This window comes from Aspergillus stella-maris, assembly GCF_047715825.1.
Source record: "Aspergillus stella-maris strain CBS 113639 unplaced genomic scaffold BDV14scaffold_52, whole genome shotgun sequence".
NCBI lineage: Eukaryota > Fungi > Ascomycota > Eurotiomycetes > Eurotiales > Aspergillaceae > Aspergillus > Aspergillus stella-maris.
In genome coordinates this window covers 65,592-90,306 of record NW_027396846.1, presented here as the reverse complement: position 1 = coordinate 90,306, position 24,715 = coordinate 65,592, and the positions used below count along the sequence as shown (strand labels likewise).

Here is a 24,715-nt window from a genome sequence, read left to right as displayed (position 1 = left end):
ATATCTGTCAAGTAGAGAATGGGTAACAGAAAGTTGTGAGGGGAGTAAGTCGTCATCGGCGGCCGAGGCCTCATCTATAAGATTCGGAGAAGGACAAAAATGCCCTAACTGCGTCCACCCTCCTGCCTTTATAGCTTTTCCCTCAACACCCGAGGTCCAATTCCTTTTGCAACCCAACGGAATTTAGAAATTCCATAAAGAAACCCAATTCCCGAGAACACCGACTCGCCACCGGCCTGTGGGCTTGTGTCCCAACAACGGAGGGATAGCGAGGGCTGGACCAGTCTCTGGTCATCGATTTGACTCTTTTAGTTTCTCATCTTCCCACCCAGAGCGGGGTCAAATCGGGACGAGGAACGAATTGGCGACCAGGATTTGGCAGAGGGGCGGAAATGGGGGGTTGGGTCTCAAGGGAACTGGCCGGACTAGGCGGACGGGGGTGATGAGGGGGCACCGGGGGAAGGCCGCTGTGATAGTCCTCCACCCAATGATTGATCCGTCTATCACATCCACCCCCTCCTCTTCTCTCTTTCTTGCCCCCCGTCGTCGTCTCCGAAGAGGATCCACCGGATGGAAGACCCTCCGCCGGGGGGTATAAAAACCCTCAACTTTCATGCCGTCGTCCTCTACCCTCCCTCTTCTCTTTTCATCTCTCAAGTTCTCTCCTACATCAGAGTATCACTGCTTGTCTTCAAGGCTCTTGACCTCATCATCCCTCTTCATAAAGCATTGCTCCTTGTGTCCTTCAGCTTTTGACCTTCACCTCTTGTCACAATGGCGACCCATCACTACCAGTCTCCTGCCCTTCCAATGAATGTTCCCTCAAAGACCCCAGGTCCCGCCAGCCTCTACCCCATCAGCCGAGTGTCAGGCTCTCCACCAGATCTCTCAGATGCAAGCACCACCACGGGAAGCCGCACCTCAGGAGGCTTCAGTTACAGCGCCGGAAGCGCTAGCGGTGACTATGAGTCCAGCTCGGGGTCCTTCTCGAGTGTAGACGTTGTGGATGTTCTCAATGACCGCTTGCAAAATGCGTTCGATCCAACTCCATTGGATAAGGGACTAGCTATGCAAGCTCAGGCGTAAGTGATCCTATTTGTGTCAAAGAGGCCAGCGATTTTCCCGCTGGATAGATCGTGGGAGCGCCAGAACATCGCGAGCACCCTGGATTTCAAAACACATTTGGCTGACGGTGTGAAAACACAGTTCCGGACAGTTGAATGCGAAGCAACGCGAGCTGCTCGAGCTGCAAGCGCTTGCCCAGCGGCGCTTGAAGGGCGTCCGCTCAAACTTCGCAGACGGTGTCAAAGTCGCGCGAGAGACCAAGCGTGATCTAGAATGGACTCAAAAGCGTGTCAAGTAAGTTCTAGATGTTTTTCTTGCCTCGCCATTGCCACGTCCCCCTGCATCAACAACGGTTGTTGTTGGATTCCGCTCCGCCCAAGGGGAGCGGACATCCGCCGCGCTCCGCCGTTTGTAATCTTGGCGATTTTGCCAGCGACGCGCCTTTGAAGCGCAGGGGGCGAATTGCTCAGAAACATGCCTTCTCGATCTGTCGCGATTGAGCTGACGAGTCATTCAATCTCAGCACTCTGAAAACAAAGGCCGAGAGCCTTCATCCCGAGGAATACCGACGGGCATCGAAGAAATACACGCTCAACGACAACTAGTCTCCGTAGGATCGGTCTTCTCGCTTTCGTTTCGTTCTTTGTCTTTGGGATTTCCGGGTATGCACGTATGAAATTTGTAACGACACTGATGACGGTACCATTTGTTTTGGGAATATGGGTCCGAGAGACCCGGTGTATAGGGATTTCCAGGGTTTGCTTGTTTTCCTCTCGTTCTGGGTTGGTTGTTTTGGGACGGCTCTCTCTGTTGGTTGTATCTTCGTTTAGTAAAGCTGGTGCGTTCGTTGATCTTGATAGCGCTCTTAATGAACGGACCGTACTTCGTACCTGCTGAGCTGCATCGTAACACATCTGCTGGATAGAAGACACTGTCCAAGATGCAAACTGAGACACACTCCTAACCCCTGCAGGTTACCTTGCCATCCGAGGCCGCACTAGCAGGTAAAGCATGTGGCCCTAGATCTGAGCCCCTCCCCTTAGGTAGCCCCAGCCAAGTTCTCCCGTGCGCACTCCTTGTCAGACATCGTTTTCACATTGCGTATGAGGCATTGAAGAGTGTCGAAAGCGCTGCGTAACACCTCAGCCTGAGTCCCAAAGCAGTCCGCGGCCAGCCCGCCACATGAGAGTGGCCGGCGAGTGTGAGTTATGACCTACCCATGAGCTCACCGACGTGTCTTAGCCCACTGTAGTCTCGTTCCGGCGTCCAGGCAGCGGAGAGTTCGAAGGTGGTGACCCCCTAGCCAGACATTGCCGATGGTGGACGCACGCGCCGTTTCGTTTCAGCGCCAAAGCCCCGCTCCGCCCCCTTCATTTCGGATAGTGTGCGGGGCCGCTGGAGGACTCCCGCGTTAGGCTAGGCCATTAAGTAGCTCATGTGGGTGTTAGGTGCCCAAGAGGCGGAGATTGAACGAGTAAGGGGTTCAATAGTATTTATCACGTGACTTGCGAAAGAGGAAAGCGGCCAGGGTCGAGGCGGAAGGCATAGCTATGACCAGCTCACAGCCTCAGGCACTATCAAAGATTGAAACATCTTGGTGGCATTCAGACTATTTTGTTATGAACAGGATGCCTTGGCTACCTTGTCCTTATTAGTATGAAACATAACAGTCAGCTGCAGCTTCGAAACATTATCCCGATCCCATCCACCATCCCCCATCCACCATCCCCCATCCCCCATCCCCAATCGCCTGACGAGGTCATGGAATCAACCACCCTTTTGCAAACTTTCCTCTCCGTATCATACATGAAAGTATCCTTCGAAGACAACTAGAATCGGCTCATCAGGTCGGGCGGGCAGATAGATGGAACCGGAGTCAAGTCTTTCCACGGATCCTCAATGAAGCAGGGAATGAAGTACACCTTGTCGGTGCCTTTAAGTGTAGTCCCAAGAGCCAGTTTTCTCAATTCGTCTGCACCCAACATTGTACCAGTGGGAGCCGTGTATGGCTTTCGTTCCAGCGAGCGTCCTCGGTAAAGCTCCTGGCGTTCTACGGAGTGCTGACGTCCACGAGCGTCCTGCCATTCCCATTCACACTGTTGTCTACCCGATCTGTTGCCTCTTCCTCTTCTAACGGAATTGTCTTTGGTCACTGTCTCGTGGTCGACAGTTGGAGCTGTAGTGTGGTCTGTCGAAGGAGCAGAAGGATGGTCTTTTAATAGCAGAACAAAAGTTAGCGGCTGCCGATGATACTCGGTCATCATGAATTGCAATTCGGCCCTACTTGCCTTGCTTGGCATCATTTGTCTTTCCCGCCTCTGGCTTGAGATCATGGCCTTTTGTTGCCGGTTTGGCTGTGGATTGAAGAATAACTGTCTTATCACTGGAAGACCCTCTGGCGCTGGTGGCGGCGGCATAATCTGTCTTTCCTACTTCTGACCGCTGGCCTTTGTCGTTAGTTGCTGGTTTAGCTGTGGATCGAAGAGTGACTGTTCTATCCTTCGATGCCCCTCTGCCACTGGTAGAGGCAGCGCTCCCTTTGCCCTTTTCGGTTGTCTCTGGCAAGACTGGTGAAGTAATACCAGGCTCTTTAGATCTTGCTCGAACCCGAGCCGTGCTTTCTCCCCTTTCGTTTTTGTCCTTCAGGGCTGCTTCTGGGCCGGTACCAGGCCCATTGGCCGTATCCTTGCTCTCTGCTTCGTTGGAATGCTTCTCAGTTGGCCCTTCGACGTGTAGATTCTTGGAACGGCTAATGCTTTTTCTGTGTTTCCTTTGGGAAAGTGTCACTGGGCAACTGCCAGGCTCTTCGGTTCTCACCTGGGTGCTCGCTTTAGAAGCGTGCTCCTCCTGAAACCCAGTAGCATTAACAGGTATAACACGCTTTTCGGCCAGTCCATTTCCTTGTTTCTGCACTGCTGCCTCAACAACACTAGGAACAGACCCTTTGTCCTTTGCCCGAATGTTAACCGTGCTATCAGAGTGCTCGCCTAGCAGCACCCTGACATCCCCAGAAACGATACCCTTCCCTGACTTGCCTCTGCCCCTGCTCATGTTCCCTTTCGGTGCGGTCGAGGCTGTTGGAGAAGCATCATCCTCTTTGGCCTTCTCCTTCTCTTCGTCTGGGCTCCGCAATGCCTTCGCCTTCCATTCTTCGAAGAGCGAGGACGACCGAGCTTGGGTGCGTTTGTTGGGGACACGCGGCTGGATGCTGGTGCTCTCAGAATAGACAGTCTGATGCTGGGACTGGGAGTGTGGTTGAGGACGAATAGTAGAACGAGGAGTAAGATTAGCACTGGGCTGCGGTGGCGGTTGAGACTGGTGTTGGTGTTGGTGCTGGAGCTGGTGTTTTGCAGACTCGTCGTGAGAAACCTGGTACTCATTGACGGTCTCAGGATTCCATTCTTCACGGAAGCTATATTCTTGTCTCGAGATCTGCTTCTTCTGGAGGATTTGCTTAGGTGCAGCTTGGTGGAACATGGTCGGGCGTGGATTGTGTTGTTCGTTTGATGGGTTTCGGGTTGCTTCTTTGCAATGGGGTGGAGATAAAAAGGTTATGAGCTAGAAGGCTTGTATTAACCAGTGAGAGCCCCGAGTTTATTGTTTATTTGGCATGTGTTATCAAGAAAGAGGAAGCTGGATTGTTGTGGCAGGAAGAGGATGGTGAGCGGGTAGATGCAGGTAGAAGCTGCTCAACATCATCAAACACAGCTGATGCCCGCGCCTCAATCTACTGGACTCGAAAATCCAGCAAGGGCCTGTTATATTTTGAAGTAAAATTCACGATACAGAGCATGCTTCCTCGCGAAAGCCTTGCAGTCTCGGACGAATTGTAGAGCATTATCATATTTGGTCTATCTAGTCATTACCAAAGACGTGCCCCTATCAGAGCCATATAATGGACAATGTCTATCAGAATACACATCCAAGCTCACTCGATTAATAGACGTCGGGCCTTCTGGAAGACAGCGCTCCATCCTGGACGGCATTGTTAATGAAACGTACGAACTCGGGCACCAGCTTGCCTGGTGACTTCTTCGCCAGCTCAATTCCATCGAAGACCTTCTTGATGCCGACGCCGAAAGTGATACTGTACGATGTTTCCTCCTTGAGAGGGTTGATATCTCCCAACGCCTCTTGAATCTGCTCGCTGCTGAAGACACCGGAATTCTCCATTACGTGTCTCAGTTCCTGGTGTTCGGTGACGTTTGGAACATTTATGTCAGAATTGAATGAGTTGTAGATGCTTAGCTCCTTCATAAGAGCTCTCTCACTTGTCGTGGCTAGAACAAGAATTCTTCGGTTCTTTGGCGGGCGTTTGCTGAACAAGACCTTGAGCGTTTGCAGAACGCTGTTGCTAAAGCGCGGTCCAACTGACACGTAGTCAATGATAGTCTCGATGTTGTCAACGATGACAACACTAGTTTGACTCTTGTAAGCGTCGTCGAAAACCTTGAGAATGTGGCTAATCTTGGACGACTCGCTGTATCCAGCAATATCCTCAGGGCGAATCATCTTAATGAAAGGTGCGCCTGAGTCAAGAGCAATCTGAGCTGCAAGTGCGGTTGTACCACTCTTGGGCGGGCCGTAGAGCAGAACAGACCAGAGGGCAGACTGGTCGGGTTGACCAAGGCTGGTCGCCAAAGCTTCTCCCTCCTTGAGCACATCGTCAACTCTTTGGGAGTAGTTCATGATACCGTGCTCAATGCACCTCTTAATCTCATCATCCGACACACCAAACGCCGGTTGAATCTCATCAAGAGCATGGATGAAATCAGAGTGATCGACCTTCATTTCAGCAGCATCGTCCTTGACCCGGACCGTTTTACCGGAATCGATGTGTCTGCTAAAGGCGAAGGATGTCGCCGCCTTCACGAGACCGGCAATTTCAGCACCCGAATAGTTCTTTGTCAAGGCTGCCAATTCTTCCAGGTTGACACTTGGGTCCATCAGATTGCTTTGACTCATCTTCTGCGTATGAATACCGAGAATCTGGGCTCGACCGGCTTCATCAGGAAGGGAGATTTCGACGTGCACTTCAAGACGGCCTGGCCGCAGCAGAGCATCATCAATCATGTCTTTCCTGTTCGTCATTCCAATGAGTAGGATGTTGTTGAGCTGATCGACACCATCCATTTTTGATAGCAGCTGGTTGACCACGCTGTCACCAACACCAGTACCACCGCCTGCACCACTTCCACGTTGCTTACAGACGGCATCCAGTTCGTCAAAAATGATGATATGAAGACCACTCTCATCACCCTTCTCTTTATACTCTTGCTCTGCATCGGCGAAAAGCTTTCGAATATTCTCTTCTGATTGACCGACGAACTTGTTCAGAACCTCTGGACCGTTGATAATCTTCGGGTCTCTCGCGTTCAACATCTTTCCAATTTGTCGCGCAAGCAACGTTTTACCAGTTCCCGGAGGTCCGAAAAGCAACATTCCCCTAACGTGGTGAATACCAAGCTTCTGCACGATGTCAGGCGGAAAAATGCGCGAGGCGAAGGCTCGACGGAAGATGGTGTGGAACTCCGAGTCAAGACCACCAATGCCCATTTTCTCAGTGTTGAAGTCAGGCTGAATGATAGCGTTTGCCGCTGGCCTATTCTTCGCGGGCTTGATCTGGAAATCACTCTGAGGATCCTTGAAGAAGTTGATCTGAGTGTGCTTCGTAAGGATACCTCTAGCTGAAGGTTCAGTCTCCGGCTCTCTGCTACTCTCTTTTTCCGATGACAAGCTGACACGCAGAATAGTTTTGACCGTCAACTGAAGCGGAATCCCGTGGTGATCCATCAGAATAGGTTGGCCCGGGGCGAATATTTGGCCGTTGAAGTTCTAGAAATGTCAGACAAATTCGTCCAGTTGTGAGGATCACACACACCTTAATCACAGTACCAGCAAGCTCATCCTGATCATACAAGGCGTCCGTCCTAAGCTTTCCAGCAAACTTCACCTCGATATCGGCAGATCCTAGGTAGGCTTCTCCGCCTTGACGGAATGGGTCGTAGAGTCGAACGTCGAGAGTGTCTCTGAATCCAGCCTTGGCCCATGGCCGCTGAATACTTGATAATCCGACAAATCCCGGAGGAAATTCATCGAGTATGCGTGCGGAGAACACGTAAAGGCCATTGACAATAATCAAGATATCTTCGTATCCGAACTTCTGGCGAGGGAAATCCTGTGAGGAAAGAGCAACACTTGAAACTGTTGGTGAGAGATCCACTAATTTCTGAGACACGAATGTTTCCACTCACAGGTTACCAAACTGGCATTCCTTATTGGGGCTCTCTTTGGGTGACAGAGTCCAACCCCCGCCCCCCGAGTGCTGCTTCTGTTCTCCCATGGGCGCCGGCGGCGGTGCAGGTCGTCGCGGGGCAGGCGCTCCGTATCCCCTATATTGCGATATACGTTAGCTATCGATGAGACAGTACGTTGGATTGCGTTAATGTATTCCATACCCTGCATCAGGAGCTCCTTGGCGCGGATTCGGGGAACGTGAGTAGGGATCTCTCTGCGGAGGAGGATTGGAACCGAAAGGGTTCGAGTAGTTGTTGCGGTTAAACATCTTGGGGAGAAAGCTTCGTAAAGTGCTGTGGTTAGCTAGGTAGGGAAAGGCGAGCAATAAATAATGGCGAAGCTTACAGCTTGTCTTCTTGACCCCGCTAGAAAGCGGTCGGTCCCTTGGTGAATACTGCTGGCTGCTGCGGCCTTTGTCTTTAGTATGATCAACTGTAAGTCAGAACAGCAGCAGAAGCAGTAGCTTATATGAACAAAGAAAGGCAAGAATGTCTGAAAGAGGTGCAATGTGGCATGAAATGGACTATGTAGGCAGCTCCTTAAGCTGGACCATGACGCTAACCGCTAGTCAGGTGATCTCCTTCGCCGCCGCCCACCCAAGCAGCGGTGGTGGAGGCTCAGATCAACGAATGAAAGTCTCGAAACTTCTCAGTCTTGGCTCACGAATACCCACCTGGCGCAAGGTACCACTAAGCTTCGTATTGATTTCCCTGCAGGCTGGGCCCTCTGAACATGCTTAGGAAGAGCTTCCTGTGAAAAACGTGCTCCAAAAACTGCTCCGCGCTCGCGCCGCACCCTCAAAGCCGCCGACTGATAGCAGAAACCTTGCGGTTTGCTCCGCTGGACCCTGCATGTTGTCAAGCTCTCCGGTGCGGAGCCCGGAGCCTTGGAACCGCAATCGCTGATATCGGCAGATGAAACTGCTACCTATCTCCTAAGCTCCTAGCAGGTGGGATTGGCTATTCTAGCCCAAGAGTTCAATATGCCTCTGTAAGTCTCTTCTGCGCAATATTATCGGAACTGGATTCTTATATGTCGTCTCATATAGTCACCTTCTCGGGAAGAAGTCATGGAACGTCTACAATCCGGAGAACATCGCCCGCGTCCGACGCGATGAAGCACAAGCCAAGGCCCAGGAGGAGGAAGAGGAACGTCGCATGCAAGAAGAAGATGCGGAGCGAAGAATCAAGTTACTCCGAGGCGAACGGCCGCCCACTCCTCCACCCGCACAACCGTCCACGTCAGCCTCGCAATCAAACAAAAAACCCGATCGTCACTACACGGGAGGGAACCGGAAGCGACGACGCCTAGCAGGCGAGAATGATACAGATAGAGATATCAGGTATGCGCGCGAGGATGCGGAGCTTGCGCTGGCGAAAAGGGACGAGCTGGTGGTACATGCTCGGAAGGATAAGGGCGATGCATCGCTCTATGATCGCGATGGTCACATTAACCTCTTTCCCGAAGAGAAGAGTCGAAAGCGCGTGGAGAAAAACCCGGAGGCAGAAAAGGAGGCAGCGGACAAGCAGAGGAGTTATGAGGATCAGTACACGATGCGGTTCTCCAATGCCGCGGGGTTTCGTCAAGACATCGGCAAGAACCCTTGGTACTCGGCATCTCGTAGTGCTGATATGGCTTCGGAGTCGCTACCAAGTAAGGACGTCTGGGGGAATGAGGACCCTTTAAGAAAAGAGAGGGAGAAGGCGCGCATGGAAGTCAATGATCCTCTTGCCGCAATGAAGAGGGGCGTCCGTCAGCTGAAATCGGTGGAGGAAGAACGCAAGAAGTGGAACGCAGAAAGGAACCGAGAATTTGATGCATTAAAGTCGACTGAAGAGAGTCGGTCCCGCCACCGTAGAAGGCGGTCTCGGTCAAGAGATAGTCTCGAAGACTTCAAGCTCGATGGCTCTCCAGACCACGGCCCAAAGGATAGACACCGGCGCTCAGATAAGCGGCATCGGCACTCTCGTCATGAAACTTCCAGTCGCTCGCACCGGCGGCGTTCACGTTCGAGGTCTCCCTCGCGTTCTCATCATCATAGTCGTCATCGCTATCGTCACGACGACAGACGCGATAGTCGACGGCGAGAAACAGAAGTCGATTCAAGACATAAGATACCCAGAGAGGGTTGATACTCTGTACTGGCAGGCCCTGCTACACATTACGAATTCATGACATAAGAAAGCATAGCAATTCCACAGCAACATGTTGTTTGTATTGACAGATATGGAAACGAAAACTTTTATTCAGATCTCATGTCTATTGTAAAGCCCACTTCTGAGAACCCTTCTCGCCGACTTCCGCATCATAATCGACCGTGATGTCCAGTGACCTAGAGACCTCGTTCTTCTTCTGGTACTCGACCTTTCCTCTGATGGTCTGGCCCTTCTTCATTGCATTGGCACTCTTCTTTCCGTGGTCGATTAGACAAATGGTTTGCTGCCAGTGCGTCTCCTTGTCGTACGGCCCGGTGGTGAAAGCGACGACGCCCTTCTTCTTCAGGTCTTCCGGGACGGCGTTATCGGCGAGTATAGATTCGCTGGACGGCATGAAGAAGATGTCGAACCAGATGGCCCAACCGTCGAGTGCATCAATGTCCTCCTTCAAGGTGACTTGGAATTCCTTAACGAAGGACAGTTCCTTGACAGTAATTGTGTGCAAGGGAAGAGTGAGGAAAGTCACTGGCTCCGCAGCGATAGCAGATGTCGGGACGGTACGCACAAGCGCTTCGTCATAGATGCCAGTGAGCATACTCTTCATGTTGAAACCGTAAACATCGTGCCAGAACCCGATGTGGGACTGGACGAGATCGGGATCAGCCAGTGGCGCAATGCGAAGCGTAGCGTGCGAAGGAGCCATAAGGCCACCAGGTGCAAGGTAGCGGTCTCGGGCATATATGACCGAATCAAACATGGCTTCAAAGAGGAGACCATAGCCCATCCATTCCGAAATGATGATGTCCACCTTCTCGACAGGCAAAGTAACCTCCTCAATCTTGCCGCGAATGGGGCTGTATGATGAGAGTCAGTCATAATTCAAAAGACAGTGTTCAACTTCGAATACATACGTGATTACATCTCCGAAGCCGTTCTCATAGATGATTTCCTTCGCTCTGTCGATAATGTTCGAGTTGTCGACAGAGATAACCTTCTTGGCGCCCGCTTTGGCGCAGAACATAGACAGGATTCCCGTTCCACAACCGACATCCAAAACAACTTTGTCCTTGAAGACATGCTTGTTCTCATAGACGAAGTCACGGTAGGAATCCGTACGGATAGTGTCCTTGAGCATAGACTCATGGATACCGTTGTACGCATAGGAGCTGAAATAGTCGGAATCGATCTCTTCGGCCTTGTTGGCAGCGCGGGTAGCAGATTGACCAGGGGCGGCCGAGGCGAGCTTCTCATCTTCCTTCGCTAGTTGCTCCTCCAGAGACTTCTGCACCGCATGTCTGTACTCTGAGAATTGAAGTTGAAGGCGCTCCAATTCCTCCTGGAGCTCGATGACCTGGCGTTCGGCCTGGTTGCCTCCAGCTTCTCCCGAGTCCTCATCTTCGATATCGTCCAAACTATACAAAAGCGCATCGTCTTCCAAGACGGGCTTCAAGTATGCCTCGTCCTGGAACTTTTCTTTGGAAGACAGATCGGGTGTCAGGTTTCCGTCCTTAACTGAAGAGCGAATATAGTTCACGAGTTTGATAGTATCCAGGAAGTCCAAGTCTATTTTCAGAAAAAAAGCGGTTAGCCGAGTGTCCGGGGAGAAACAAGGCACAGCAGCGAGATATACACTCCAATGGCCAAGGTTGAATCAAATTCTACACACCAAGATCCTTTTGCAATTTCTTCAGGTCAAAATTGTGCTTGTCCTTGCTCTCCTGGAGCATCGACCGAGCATCAGGGTATACTTTGTCGGAGAAGAGACCGACAACCGGTTGCGTCTCGTCATCGGGTTCAAGATCTTCCCATCCCTCCTCGTCAGTGGCATCGGAGTCATCAGAAGTAACGGAGTCACGATCGACGTCCCTGAGCGGACGCTCTTCGGCGGCGGAGGCGGACATGTCGGCGAGTGCGGGGGTAGATGCGGAAACAGTGCAACAGCAGCGTTCAAATAGAGAAAACAGAAAGATTTCCTAGTCGACCAGATTCAGGACTCTCTGAATGTCTCGAATAGACCACTCAATTCCCGAAAAGACGGTTTGTTGCTCGACCTGCAGCAGGGGAAAATTTTCCTAGAAATGGTTGCCCCGCCTCCGGGCCAGTGGGCTCGGGCTTGTTTGATTTGTTTACACTCACTGATAAGAGACTCGCAACCTCAGGCCAACCGGCTCCCCCGCCAACAATCATGACCGCTTCCGCAAGCAACAAAGCATCCACCCGCCATACATCTCACTTCCACGATATTCCTCCTCCTCGAGGTCCATCAATGGCTGCGCCTTATACTTCTTAGATTCCGCTTCCTTTCCTTCTTTTTACTTTCCACACTTTGCAAGGCAATTGCCATTCACTTCGTGCCCAGAACGTTTGTTATTGATAAGATAAACAAGAAGAATGGCTTTCCTCTTTAACCGCGGTCGATCCCGCCAGCCATCAGATGTTGTGAGATCAATCAAGGACTCGCTGTCGAGGCTCCGGGAGCCTTCAGGTGCTGCTAAGGTTTGTACAATGCTTGATACCTCGATCAACAGCCTAGAAATGTGCTAACATCTCCCCCTCGCCGAAGGCTGAGGATGAACTGGCCAAGCAGCTTTCTCACATGAAGTTGATGGTGCAGGGTACTCAAGGTCCGTACAGCTGAAACCAGACCACGTGTGATATACAATTCCGTCATACTGACCTAACGTCCGACAGAAATTGAGGTTTCGACTGATCAGGTCCACGCTCTGATCCAGGCTATGCTCCAAGAGGATCTTCTTCATGGACTCGCCCAGGCCCTTTACAAACTTCCATTTGAAGCTAGGAAAGACACCCAAACAATATTCTCGCACATACTCCGCTTCAAGCTACCGCATTCCAACTCACCAGATCCGCCTGTCATCTCTTACATCGTTCACAATCGACCCGAGATCATAATCGAGCTATGCAGGGGTTACGAGCACAGTCAAAGCGCAATGCCATGCGGAACTATTCTGAGAGAGGCATTGAAGTTTGACGTGATCGCCGCGATCATTCTTTACGATCAATCGAAGGAAGGGGAGTCGGCGATTCGACTCACCGAGGTCCAGCCCAACGTTCCGCAACGCGGTACCGGTGTTTTCTGGAGATTCTTCCATTGGATTGATCGTGGCAGCTTTGAGCTGAGCGCAGACGCATTCACGACTTTTAGGGCAAGTGCATTCAGGGCTTTTGTTTGGGAATTTTAGGCTGACCTGTCTGTAGGAGATTTTGACACGCCACAAGTCACTTGTGACTGGGTATCTGGCGACGAACTTTGACTACTTTTTCGCGCAGTTTAACACTTTCCTCGTGCAGTCTGAGTCATATGTCACTAAACGCCAAAGCATCAAACTTCTGGGCGAAATCTTACTGGACCGCGCCAACTACAGTGTGATGATGCGATATGTCGAGAGCGGGGAGAACCTCAAACTCTGCATGAAACTTCTGCGCGATGACCGTAAGATGGTCCAGTACGAGGGATTCCATGTTTTCAAGGTATGCGGAAAGCCGCATTGTCATTCTTTTCAAGGAAGAAACATATCGAACTAACATGGAATGCGGTTAGGTATTCGTGGCGAACCCAGACAAATCAATTGCAGTGCAGCGGATTCTCATCAACAACCGAGATCGTTTGTTGAAATTTTTACCAAAATTCCTGGAGGATCGTACAGACGACGATCAGTTTACCGATGAGAAAAGCTTCCTTGTCCGCCAAATTGAGCTCTTACCAAAAGAGCCCATTGAGCCATCGCGTTCTGCGCGTGAGCCATCACGCTCAACTGCCAACACCGCGGCCGTGGCGTAAAAAGCGGCGCGCATGGCGGGAGTTGCTGGGCACACCGCATGCACTATACTGGTCGTACGACCTTGCATTTATAGCCAGCTGGTATCTGGCTTATTGGAGTTACATTTTGGAAATCAGGGAGGACTATATGGGATGTTGCCTGGAATGCCACCAAGGCAACGGCAAATCAAACCAAAGCGCAGAGTATCGGGTCATGGGAGGAATAATTCAAAGGTTCAGCATCACAAGCTGGGTATGGGCAGCCCAAAATATGCAAAAGAGCAAAGGGGCCTGAGTTGAAGGAATCTCTTGTGTACAGTAGAGACAAGGAGGTAAACAATAGTATATATGGGGCTCCCTTTGTCTCAGAGCCACACGACGCAGGGGCCGATAGATCGATAGACTGCATAAGGCGCGAGACTAGTGATACAATAAGCAAGCGATGCAAGACTGGAATATTTGACGTCAAACGGGAGTTCATGCACAATGGCATTGTCAGGCGCGGAATACCTACAGGGCAACCATGGAATCGGCCGCCGGAGTGGATGCGCCTTCATCATCAGATACTTCAAGTTCTCTTGATCTCATAGTCCTGCTAACATAATTCACACTGTTGTCCTTCAAGGGAAATAAAACAGTGAACTGTTATTGTGCGCTAGAAAAAGCGACTACTCATACCCTTGTCACGGCCTAGTCTGTATATGAATCCTCCAGAGTGGATCGATTCGTAACCCCCTTCGCGATCCCTTTCAACCCTCCAGTGCCAACTCCCCTCCCTCTTCTCCATCACCACTCTCTTTCTTCAAGCTTCTTGTCGCTCCTTTCCCTAGGTTTAATCAACGCGAGACAGTCTCCATACACTTCAGACTGCCACCTTCCTTTAACAGTCGCCTGCCTCTTGCTCCGCTTGCCAAGTGGCGTCCAGAAGCCGCGGTCCAACAACTGGCAGCCTCGACCCGATACAGTCGTCCCCATTTTTGGGCATCGAACCCCTGGGGAAAGTCATGTTCAATTGCTTAGTGGAAGCCGTCCCACAAGTGTCCTTCATTCTACCCCCTTGTGCATCGTACTATATATCTTAGGTTGCGACTGTCCGGCGCGACATTCGTGCGACGACTCGACCCTTTGTCTCCCCGAAATTTAACCCCCGCCTCCCTTCCTACGAACCCCGTCCACCGCAAGCCGAAAAAAGCAAATACAGTGGTCGTAATCTACGAGTACGAACGGTAATTGCGGTTATATCAGCCACAGGAAGAGCCAGGTGCAAGCCATGCCAGGATAATGGAAGACACGCGATCGCCCCCGTCTCCCGTCGACGAACCGTCGGAGCATCCCTCTTCCCGGCCCTCCTCCCCCAAGGAAACAGCCACAGCCGACCCTCAAGAGACTCGATCTGCTTCGCCGGCCCCTCCAGTCGACCCGTCTCTATGTGCCGAAAGCAAATCCATCGCGACGACCGTGTCGTCCAGCGGCCCCGATCAGTCGGCGCCTGATACCCCGACACACCAGGAAGGCCCGACGCCCCAAGGTACAAAACCAGACACGGGGTTGGCCCCTCCGCCTTTCGCGAAGCCCAAAGGGATAGCATCGCTACAAGAAGCCGAGCCTTCGACCGTTAGCTTGCGCTCCCTGCGCAGTATTCCGAGCATTGTCGTCAACGACGGATCGCGCCCAAGTTCTCGCCCTGGCTCAAGGCCCGGTTCGAGGCCTGGTTCCCGACCTGGTTCACGATGGTCAGAGCGGAGATGGCCCACTTTAAGAGGGAAGAGGTCGATGGATATGGAGAGGGAGGAATCCCCGCCGCCTGTACCACGGATCGAGCCTCAGTTTAGTGGTATTTCCCTGGACATTCCCACCGGTGGGCTTGACGGTCTTGGTGCGCAAGCAATGAGATTCTCTAAGCGCGGAAGTCTCATTCGCGAGGAGGAAAAGCTACAGCTGGGGCGCAAGCTTCGGGAACAAGAAACCGGAACAGAAGCGAAGGGCGCGGCAGAAGCCTTTGAAGGAACAGATCCAGAGACCAAAGAAGCCATTAGCGGAACAGATCCAGAGACAAAAGAAGCCACTGAAGCAGACGTCAATGGGAAGCCTCATGAGTCGGACACCTCGTCCATACAGAACACTCCCACGGACGCTCCAGTAACGGCTCGTGCGCGCCCACGTCCCGCTTCGTTGCTCCGTGTTCGACGGAGTAGTATCCCTGGTAGGGTTATCTCTGCGGATGAGGATATGCTATCTCGAAGGGTCAGGTTAATGTACGCGAAAGGCGATGATAATGTGACTGACTCGGAGGTGGCACGATCATTTGCCATGGAAAATGGCACGCTTTGGGAGGAACCAACGCCTACAAAATCAGAGGGCTTTGAGACGAGCGTCTCCGAGGCTGACTCGAAACCTGCTGAAGCAGCCGCTGGACGCGACGAGTCCTCCGCGGCACCGAAGCGAGAGGCCGATGAGTTGGCCGGCGGCGTTGAATACTGGCAGAATATCAAGGCCGGGGACGTGGATAGATATGGCTTCATTCGCGCTCCAAACTCTGGCGAGCGCACTGACTTCAGCCCTATTCAACGAGTGTCGACCAGTCTCTTACTCGCGTCGGAGACACCACGGCGAAAGCGCTCTATCCGGCCTCCGTCTGCTATGGCGAGCAATCGCTCTTTTACAGGCCGATCTCCTTCACGGCAGAATTCCGAAGCATCTATGCGCCCTGCATCGTCACAGAGCATGTACAGCGCGCCTTTGCGTCGCTCTACTTCACGATTTCGCCAAGCGACCAACCATTTACCTCACAACCGCAACCGCCGCGTCAAAGACGAAGCCGGAGATATGCTCACTCTTCCCGTTGCCTCTGCAACATTTGATGATAAGATGGACAGTGCGGCTGCGCGTGCGGCGAGGAAGAAAGAGTGGGAGCGGGAGGACAAATGGACCAAGATGGCTAAGCCGACAAGGAAAGGCAAGGATGGCGGCGGAATGACATTCGATTTTGACACGAAAAGCTCAAAGTTGATTGAGCGAACCTGGAAAGGTATCCCAGATCGGTGGCGGTCATCGGCATGGTATTCGTTCCTAGAAACCAGTGCCAAGAAACACAGCGACAGCCCCACGGAAGAGGCTCTTATTGAAGTTTATCAAGAGTTTCAGGATATGTCATCTCCGGACGACGTTCAGATCGATATCGACGTGCCAAGAACTATTTCAAGCCATATCATGTTTCGGCGACGTTACCGTGGCGGCCAACGGCTACTCTTCCGCGTGCTGCATGCAATGTCCCTCTACTTCCCGGATACTGGTTACGTGCAAGGTATGGCAGCATTAGCGGCCACTCTCCTAGCCTACTACGATGAGGAGCATACCTTCATCATGCTTGTTCGATTGTGGCAGTTACGAGGACTCGAGAAACTGTATCGCTCAGGCTTTGCTGGTCTCATGGAGGCCCTGAGTGACTTTGAGCGTGAATGGCTGGAGGGAGGAGAGGTTGCCGCCAAGTTGACTGAAGTCGGTATTCCACCTACGGCATATGGTACGCGCTGGTACCTAACGCTGTTCAACTATTCGATCCCTTTCCCCGCTCAACTCCGAGTATGGGATGTCTTTATGCTTCTCGGCGACGCTGAGGATCATCCCTCTCAAGGTGTAGGCAAGTCAGAGCCAAGCGGCTTCGGCAAAGGTTTGGATGTTCTTCACGCGACATCAGCCGCCCTTATTGACGGCATGCGTGAAATCATACTGGAATCCGATTTTGAGAACTCGATGAAAGTTCTCACCAGCTGGATCCCTATCAAAGATGTCGAATTGTTCATGCGTGTCGCTAAAGCCGAATGGAAGGTCCATCGTCGAAAGAAGACCGGCTGATTTGAGACGCCATTGCTTTCTCTACAGTGCGAGCAGATGATGCTCCCACTCTCATCGTTACAACACTTCAAGGTTACACTTATTCATAATACCTTCTCTCGCGCTCTTCAGCGCTAGACCGCCTTCCGTGGTCGATTACGAATGATTTCCGGCTGGACGATTTGCGATGACTGAACCGACGTCGTTTCGGTATCATTATAATAACCCATTCATTACTACAACATTCGGTGCTTCGATGCCTCGAGAACGAGGAGCAGAAGTCGCGTGCGTTTCATTTTTCCTGGGGCATTGCCGAATTGTCAAACCACCTTCGGCTCGCACAATTGCAATCACACTTAACCGCGGCCCTTCTACCACTCGTTCCGCATTCTCCAACTTTCTCCGACCAGGTTATACTATACTATACCCTCTCACCTACCATAATATCCCTATACCCCTTCAAACTCTCATTAATTACCCCCGTCTTTCCTTTATGCCCACCACTGTACATGATACGACTGACCCTTCTTATATACTTACCCGCCTAATTTGTCCCTCCTTAATGTGTGCCGGTCGGCGACAATTCGTCTCAGTCTTAATCCTGATACCCATACCTCTTCTTTTCCATTACGTTTGACACCTCCTTACTATTGATACACCTGTTTTCTCTGCTTGTACATCGCAATCATACTACATCCTTCTCCTTCCCTATTCGTTAAGTTCCAGTTCCTGTTGCGAATCGTTGTTTGTTGCCTAACGACTCTATTCGAGACAGTACCAACCTACGTATCTAATCCAATCGATCGTCCTCGTCCTTTCCCTCCATCATATCATAATAATAAGTAGTCTTGCGAGCGAGGGTTCTTCGCATCCCCTTGACACGCTTTTAAGCCAGTGGATACAGGATACCTACCTACTTCCCTACTCTGTATATACACCCGAGACCCGCAATCCAATACCGAGGCACCGGGTCGCCCGGTCGTACCTTCCTCACTGGACACCGGAGGTACCTGAATGTAGCTGCCTATTCTATCTCCCACTTTCCAATTTCCGATTTGGAAGGCGCGACCCACGATTCCGTCAGCTAGAAGGTGCGATTGTCCACGCGGGACCGGGTCCGGTCGTGCCTGCTGAAAGTGGGTTGTTTGTCCGCGGCTTTAATTCCGTGTCTGGTTGGCGCCTTTTGTTTGGGTCGGGGGGTATACTTCGTCGAGATAAGGAGGCAGTATAGAGTAGCGGCTTAGGGAGATTCAGAAGTTGTGACGTTTTCGTGTAGAGAGGTTTGATTGTGTCAAGTGTATGTACAATATCTCGAGCTATGTCTTTCATGGTTTGCGCAAACCCTGGAATACCAGCTACCAGGCAAATGCGGTCATGGTCAACTATGTACAAAGTCTATACCAATCCCTATGTCTCTGGGGAGAACACAGAGTGGCTCTACCCAATACGGTAGATGTCGTAGGTTGCAGTCACTTGCTTTGAGTGGCCTCGTTCCTTGGGGGGCTGTCAGCCTGACAAAGTATGGCCGTACGTAGCTCCAACATGGCTCATGGGTATCTGATTCAAGGATTTGGTCCAAAGGGTGAATATCGGGTTCAATCGCCACCTGCGTCGCGGAGTTGATTGGAGGTTACTGGAGCTTCTGACGTAGGAGACTGGTGTGAGCTTCCATCAAGATCTGAATCACGGTTTCCAGTATTCCCGCTTACAGCGTAAGGACCATGGTGCACAGGCGGGAAACTCCTGCCAATACCATCCACTGGTGACGAATCTTCGCTGCGCTTCTGGTCCGCTGCATCGTGGCCCTTTCCCATGCTCGGCGTGTATCCGGAAGGGTGCTGGAGAGGTTGAGTTGAGCCCATTCGCCCTGGCTGCTCAACCCTGAAGCTGTCTATATGGTGGCCTCCGTAAGCGTTCGTCGGCTCGCTAGGTTGATGGCGGTGACCTAATGGTCTCGATTGCGGTCCCTCGCTCCGGGGTGATATGGGTTGCGACAAGTGAAGAGCACCTGGGAATGGTTCGGTCGGGCGAGAAGGAACTGGGGGAGGTTGGTGAGGGCCCGGTGCCTTTCGTTTTCTCCCGGGGGACACATAGTGTTCTGAACGACGAGGATTACCGGACGACGCCGATGACTCCTGTTGGGCTTTCCCGGTAGCTCCACCAGACTGCGACTGCGCTGGAGGAACCCAGTGGTGGAAGTAGAGAGACGGGGGTGACCGACGGGACTGAGAGCCAGGCCTTCGAGGAGGCTGAGCACCAGGCACTGACGAGCCAGGCGCGTACTGTACGCTACCCAAGTTTACCTGACCCGGTTGTGCCTGGCCGCCAATGCCATGGTTGATCCATGGAGGGTTTGCGCCTCGCGATTCTTGAAGACTGGTAGGCAAGGAGCGTCTTCCCACAGCTTGAGGTGTCGAGGGCGCACTGATGTTGGGCGGCGCATTCTGTGATAAAAGGATGTTAGGAGGAGGGGGAGGAGGTACTACGTGCTGAGTAGAGGGAGCATATGAGCTGGGAGGACCAGAGCGAGAGTCCTGGCGGACATGCATTGAAGGCCGCCGAGAGTGAGAATTGGATTGCGAGTGTGAATGGGAAGGAGCTTGAGGGGCATTAGAGCTTGGTCCACGAGGACCAGGAGCTTGGGCCAGATACTGCTGCGCCAACTCAAGTACAGGTTGAGGTAGCCCATTCTGACAGATCCCCGCAAAGATAAGCGGGATGATATGAGGAGGGACTCCTGCCATTAAGGAATCTCGAAGCATGCTCTGCTCTACCCTCCGCTGCTCTAAGCGCAATGTCTCCTGGCGCGTCTTCTCCTCCTCTTGCTTCCTCCGGTCCTCTTCGGCTTTGGCTCGGAGCCAATGGTGCATAGCATCGTCTGAGCCCTGCCACTGCGAGGGAGGGGGTGGTAATTGTTGGTTCGTCGTGGAAGAAGGCATATTCGCAAAGCCTACATCTGGCGGAGGCAGGGTTAAGGAGGGCCGAGGCAGGCCGCTACGAGAGTCCATTGAGGGGTCTGGTGGCCTTGACGGCGCAGTAGACGGAAGAGGATCGGGTGTGGAGGGCGAGGGAGAGCGCGGCGTAAAGATGGACTGTCGAAAGCGCGAATACTCATTGGGTCGTTGAATCCCATTCTGGGAGGTAGGATTGAGAGTGAGCAACATGACTTTCAACGGGGGCACTTGACAGAGACTGAGGGGGTATTTTCATTGCAGCCGCATTTTGAAGCTGCATGCAGCAGTGCAAGCAGACAGCATTGGGGCAGGGGGCTAGCTCATGATGGGAAAAGAAGAAGGAAGATGGAAGAAGAGCAGGAGGAGAGGGAAGAGGAGGAAAGAGGAAAGAGGGAAAGAGAGAAAGAGAGAAAGAGAGAAGAGGCAAAGGTGGCCGGGCGAGAAAAAAAGTACGTGATGTCTGAATCGTAAAGAGGAAAGAGCAGTTCATCTCCCCAGATCCAAATCAGGAAAGCGCCAATGAACAGGGCCGAGCTTACCAGAAACAGCAGTGATCTCCTGTCCCGCTAGGCCATATCGGGAAGCAACAGGCGGATGCAGGTGCCCTGTTGCTGCCTGAGGCTGTCAAGTTGTTGCCTGGCCAGGGTAGCAGACCACCCAGAGTACAGAGAGATAAAACACAGACGGGAGCTTGGACACAGTCCCCAGAAGTATGACAGGAACTAACCAAGGAAAGCACCAGAATGATAGCATTGGCGGGCCAAAAAACCCATTGCGTGGACTGGGGGCTCTTGATGACGACGAAGTAGACGAACCAGAGGAATCTAGACCTGCAAAGAAGAAAAGAAACAGAAAAAGCTCCGAACGGCCCGCCCCGGTTTGTTGTCTGTCAAATTGTCAACATCCCTAACACCCCAGTCATAAGCCATAACTACTACCAGCTTCGATCAGAGATTTGATGACTTGTAAGTTGCAATATAACATGTCCAGGTCGCCATCATTAAATCGCCCTTCCGCCCCTCCAATGCTTGTTTCATCTAAAATGACAAGTCTTGTCTGCTCATTTCCAGAGCCGCTTCCAGTAAGTCTAATGACTATCGCTATCAACCGCAATTGTCTCAAGGATCTTCTCGGCGTCCTTTGGCAGATGAGGATATCATGCAATATCCAAACCCATCGATAGACTTTCTGCTTTGGACTGCTGGCTGAAGTGCTCTAAGTCGTCCATTCGTCGCTAACATGAGTGAGATAAAAGACACAATACATACACCCCCACTCCATGGCCGCTGTACAAAGCTCAATAGATACAAGGTAGTATTACTCCACACTCGAATGCTATGCAATTTCCACAATGTTCTTCGCTCAGCCGTCCCGGTCGAATCGCGTCAGTACCTCTGGCGGTACCGTTGGAATGTACTTGCGCGCCCGCTCTCGGTTGGTTCCGCCCCATCCCGCCCCGTAACTGATCAACATGTCTGTGCTGGTCGGTAGAGAAAATGGGAGTGTCAGTGCAGGATCCAAGAAGACAGTGGTTGCGCCATTGCGCTCATCCACCTTAGCACCCGCTCCCGGTCGGGGAGAGGCAACGCTTGAACCGGGTGATGTGATAGATGCCGCAGCGTTAGGCGACCCTGCTACAGACGTTGAAGGAGCCCGATCCTGGTTTGGCGTTGAAGGGCGGCCTTCCTCTTTCGGTGCTGAGAAAGGCGCCAGGGAATCGGCCTTGATTTGCACAAGCCTGAGCTGTTCCCTGTACAGCAGCTCTGGGTCGCGTTGAAGCTCTACCAAGAACTTCATCGCGGCTTTGTTAAGGCCTTTTTCTCCTACCTCTGCCCGGTAAGACTTGACTGCGTGGAGCAGTTGAGCTGGCGTGACGTCTTGCAGCTGAAGTAAAGTGTTAACAAGTGACTCGTAGTCCTCGCCCAGTGAGGAAAAGCACTGCAGCCACTGCAGAAGCTGGATTACTGGCGCCAGGTGTTTACGAGCTGAGTCCATGGTGCTGTCTCCCGTGGACGTAGTCGACCCGTTCTCGTAGTGTTCTGGCTGTCGGTTGTTTGTACGGGCCCAATCTTCCAAGGTCGAAACGTTCATACGAATCTGCATCGCCTTGGTCCGGGCCAAATATCGTTTTGTAGAGAGGATGCGGTTGAAGATTTCTGCCCCCAACCAATAGTAGAGTTGCGAAAGGATTTGGGTGGTGATGACGGAATGTACATCGTAGAGGTCCAGGACAAAGAGTGTCGAAGAGAGGAGAGAGGTAATGTTGCGCGGCGAGATCTGAGCTCGACGCCTCGGAGACGGGGGTCTGAATTTCTTGTCGGCCGGTTCAGGGGCCTTGTTCTTGTTTTTGCGGAAGAGCTTCCATTCGTTCTGGAAGGGGATGTCATCGAGACCTGGGATCGTTTCATGGTCCAGCATGGCAGCGTCCAGTACCTTGTTCATCCGACGTTCAGCATCACGGATAATCAAAATAAAGATTTCGTTGATAAGCTCCGCAAGGTGGAGTTGAAACTCCACTGTTGACTCAACCAGCCCTGCGTCTTTTTTGAGATAGTGAAGCAGAAGAGTAGCATTTGAGATCCAAAAGGCGAGTATCGTCATGTCCCATTGATACCGTTCGACAACATCATTGATTTTGTCCGTCGCCGAGATTAGGAGCGTCGCAAGGAGCTCTGGGCTTGCATGATAGTGGGCATATCGCGCGCTGAGGAAGAGTAGGTTTGCGGGAACGGGTTTTTGAGCTGGCGATCGCTGTGGTGTCATGTTTGTGATGATGATATCGAGAATCCTTTCTAGCTCGTTCTCTTGAAAGACGAACATTTGATCATTCAGACACCGGTCCCAAATGAACTCTTGCTGCTCCTCTTCCAGCTCTTCTTCGTCTTGCGAGTCGAATTTCTCGTCCAGTCCCAGACTTGACAGGTCAACCTCCAAATTGATCGCGCTTTCCTCCATCATCATGCGCCGCTTCATTTCATTTTCTGCAAACTCTTCCTCAAATCGACCATGTGCGAACCCAGAGTCGTAGAAATCGTCTTCGATTGCGCTCGGTCCGAGACTGTAGCCATTTTCGTGGAGATATTCGGATATCTCACTTCCGGGCTGGGCAAAGTCAAACGCAGTACCTCCAGATGAGGACTTAATATTTGGCGACGCTCCGTGATCAAGAAGAATCTTCGCTATCGTTTTGTGTCGGTTGGTCATAGCCCACATGAGAGCACTCCATTGATTCCGGTCCTGCTGGTCAACATGCGCTCCCGCATCGAGTAGTGCCGCAACAACATCTTGGTGTCCCTGCCATCACCCGTAACGTTAGTCGAGCTCCATAAAATCAGAAAAGGGGACATACAAAACAACTAGCATAAATCAACGGCACGGTCCCCTCCTCGTCCGGCATATTGACATCAACATACTCCTTTGCCTTGCCAGATACCAATTTCCGCACACGCTCAACATCACCATTACTAGCAGCCATATTCAGGCTTCGCTGTAACACCTCTCGCTTCCGCTCATCTGTCAGCTTCTCATCTGCTGCAATTGACTCTTCGTCCGCGTCTATCGAGTCCACCTCACGGTGAGCTGCCTGCGCAGCAAGCATCTCCATTAACCGGGCATCGCTATCCTCCAGCCGAGCCGTTGTTGTAGATTCGTTGTCGTCATCTGTGGGGATTGCGAGGTTGCGGCCGTAGTGCGCGTGTAATGCATGCTCGTCGTCATGCGAGTGGTCGTCTAGGGCGAGGCTGAAACTAAGTGGCTTTGCGGCGACAGGTGTGAGGAATTGGGATTGGCCTGTGTAGGTGCGAGCAATAATGCAGCGGCGAATGGTCAGCTCAATGTGTCTCTCTACCCAGCCGTGGGGAGTAACCCAAACGAGCACGAGGGAAGAGTAACTCGGAACGCACTCACCTTGCCATGCATCATACATTTCCGTCTCCTGCTGGATAACGGGAAACGAGCGGCGGTCATCGAGCGACTTCGGTAAATCATCAGGGAGTTTCTTAGGTCGGCCGCCCTCCGACGAGCTGGAGGTTCTGGCGTGCTCGTGGTCGGAGCCAGCGGGTGAAGCCCCGCGGGGGGAATCCATCGTCTTGCAGGCTGGGTGAGTGGGAACGAATGGCCGGATTATGAGTCAACGGGGGGTGCGAGACTCAAGAAGGGGAGCATGAACTCCATGGGAAAGATGTTTACAAGAGGGTCTGTTTGTTTCTACCCGTCGCGTTAGGTAGCCTTCCAGTCCCCACGGCTCCAGATCTGTTAGACATCAATACCCGCAACTGCGGCAGAGAGTGATGTCTGAGGCATCAAGAGTCACTGCTTATGTAACGGCGCATATACTTCCCGCCATCCCGGCTTGTTATAGGGTTAATTATACTTCACAATCTTATTGTTTATTATCGAGTAGATCTCTAGCAGCATTCATACTTTATAGTAATTGATTCGGGCGTTCTTTATGAAGAACATATAGAACGTATGATATAGCGAATGCTTGCCCTTCGCAGTAGGTGTTGATTCGCATGTCATTCAGAGATTTTCTACACACCATATCCTTGGAAGCAGCATGAGGATTTCTTACGCTGGAATCTCACACGCTCGTCATTCAATTACCCCAGACATACAAACACATGAAA

The 24,715-nt window shown here is 52.0% G+C and overlaps 9 protein-coding genes across 9 annotated transcripts; 4 read left to right on the top strand and 5 right to left on the bottom strand.

Moving 5' to 3' along the window:
* The first annotated feature begins 636 nt into the window (after window positions 1-636).
* On the top strand, window positions 637-1,946 carry BDV14DRAFT_178464 (KxDL motif-containing protein). The gene is made up of 3 exons (XM_073769592.1): window positions 637-1,082; window positions 1,207-1,359; window positions 1,589-1,946. Exons 1-3 carry the CDS (start codon window positions 775-777, stop codon window positions 1,668-1,670), a joined length of 543 nt encoding a protein of 180 aa, XP_073625323.1. The 5' UTR covers window positions 637-774; the 3' UTR covers window positions 1,671-1,946.
* A 1,399-nt stretch (window positions 1,947-3,345) lies between these two features.
* Window positions 3,346-4,542, bottom strand: BDV14DRAFT_202861 (uncharacterized protein; the record flags this gene model as incomplete). The annotated part of the gene is made up of 1 exon (XM_073774145.1): window positions 3,346-4,542. One exon carries the CDS (start codon window positions 4,540-4,542, stop codon window positions 3,346-3,348), a length of 1,197 nt encoding a protein of 398 aa, XP_073625322.1.
* A 239-nt stretch (window positions 4,543-4,781) lies between these two features.
* On the bottom strand, window positions 4,782-7,927 carry BDV14DRAFT_178461 (AAA family ATPase SEC18). Its single transcript, XM_073769591.1, has 5 exons — window positions 7,708-7,927; window positions 7,524-7,643; window positions 7,320-7,457; window positions 6,947-7,262; window positions 4,782-6,900 (listed from the first exon to the last, which is right to left on the bottom strand). Exons 2-5 carry the CDS (start codon window positions 7,628-7,630, stop codon window positions 5,002-5,004), a joined length of 2,460 nt encoding a protein of 819 aa, XP_073625321.1. The 5' UTR covers window positions 7,631-7,643; window positions 7,708-7,927; the 3' UTR covers window positions 4,782-5,001.
* BDV14DRAFT_106987 (uncharacterized protein) lies at window positions 7,898-9,596 on the top strand. Its single transcript, XM_073765611.1, has one exon. It carries the CDS (start codon window positions 8,520-8,522, stop codon window positions 9,492-9,494), a length of 975 nt encoding a protein of 324 aa, XP_073625320.1. The 5' UTR covers window positions 7,898-8,519; the 3' UTR covers window positions 9,495-9,596.
* BDV14DRAFT_106980 (protein arginine methyltransferase RmtB) lies at window positions 9,558-11,591 on the bottom strand. The gene is made up of 3 exons (XM_073765610.1): window positions 11,185-11,591; window positions 10,430-11,081; window positions 9,558-10,372 (listed from the first exon to the last, which is right to left on the bottom strand). The coding sequence occupies exons 1-3, from the start codon at window positions 11,417-11,419 to the stop codon at window positions 9,622-9,624; spliced, it is 1,638 nt and encodes a 545-aa protein (XP_073625319.1). The 5' UTR covers window positions 11,420-11,591; the 3' UTR covers window positions 9,558-9,621.
* Window positions 11,592-11,619: 28 nt separating this feature from the next.
* Window positions 11,620-14,050, top strand: BDV14DRAFT_178455 (Mo25 family protein). Its single transcript, XM_073769590.1, has 5 exons — window positions 11,620-12,014; window positions 12,082-12,142; window positions 12,210-12,685; window positions 12,738-13,010; window positions 13,081-14,050. The coding sequence occupies exons 1-5, from the start codon at window positions 11,910-11,912 to the stop codon at window positions 13,318-13,320; spliced, it is 1,155 nt and encodes a 384-aa protein (XP_073625318.1). The 5' UTR covers window positions 11,620-11,909; the 3' UTR covers window positions 13,321-14,050.
* Window positions 14,051-14,427: 377 nt separating this feature from the next.
* On the top strand, window positions 14,428-17,237 carry BDV14DRAFT_106976 (putative TBC domain protein). Its single transcript, XM_073765609.1, has one exon. It carries the CDS (start codon window positions 14,581-14,583, stop codon window positions 17,152-17,154), a length of 2,574 nt encoding a protein of 857 aa, XP_073625317.1. The 5' UTR covers window positions 14,428-14,580; the 3' UTR covers window positions 17,155-17,237.
* Window positions 17,238-18,401: 1,164 nt separating this feature from the next.
* Window positions 18,402-20,489, bottom strand: BDV14DRAFT_178453 (uncharacterized protein). The gene has a single exon (XM_073769589.1). The coding sequence runs from the start codon at window positions 20,295-20,297 to the stop codon at window positions 18,729-18,731; it is 1,569 nt and encodes a 522-aa protein (XP_073625316.1). The 5' UTR covers window positions 20,298-20,489; the 3' UTR covers window positions 18,402-18,728.
* Window positions 20,490-21,449: 960 nt separating this feature from the next.
* BDV14DRAFT_202854 (DIL and Ankyrin domain protein) lies at window positions 21,450-24,171 on the bottom strand (the record flags this gene model as incomplete). The annotated part of the gene is made up of 2 exons (XM_073774144.1): window positions 21,450-23,381; window positions 23,437-24,171. 2 exons carry the CDS (start codon window positions 24,169-24,171, stop codon window positions 21,450-21,452), a joined length of 2,667 nt encoding a protein of 888 aa, XP_073625315.1.
* Between the last annotated feature and the right edge of the window lie 544 nt (window positions 24,172-24,715).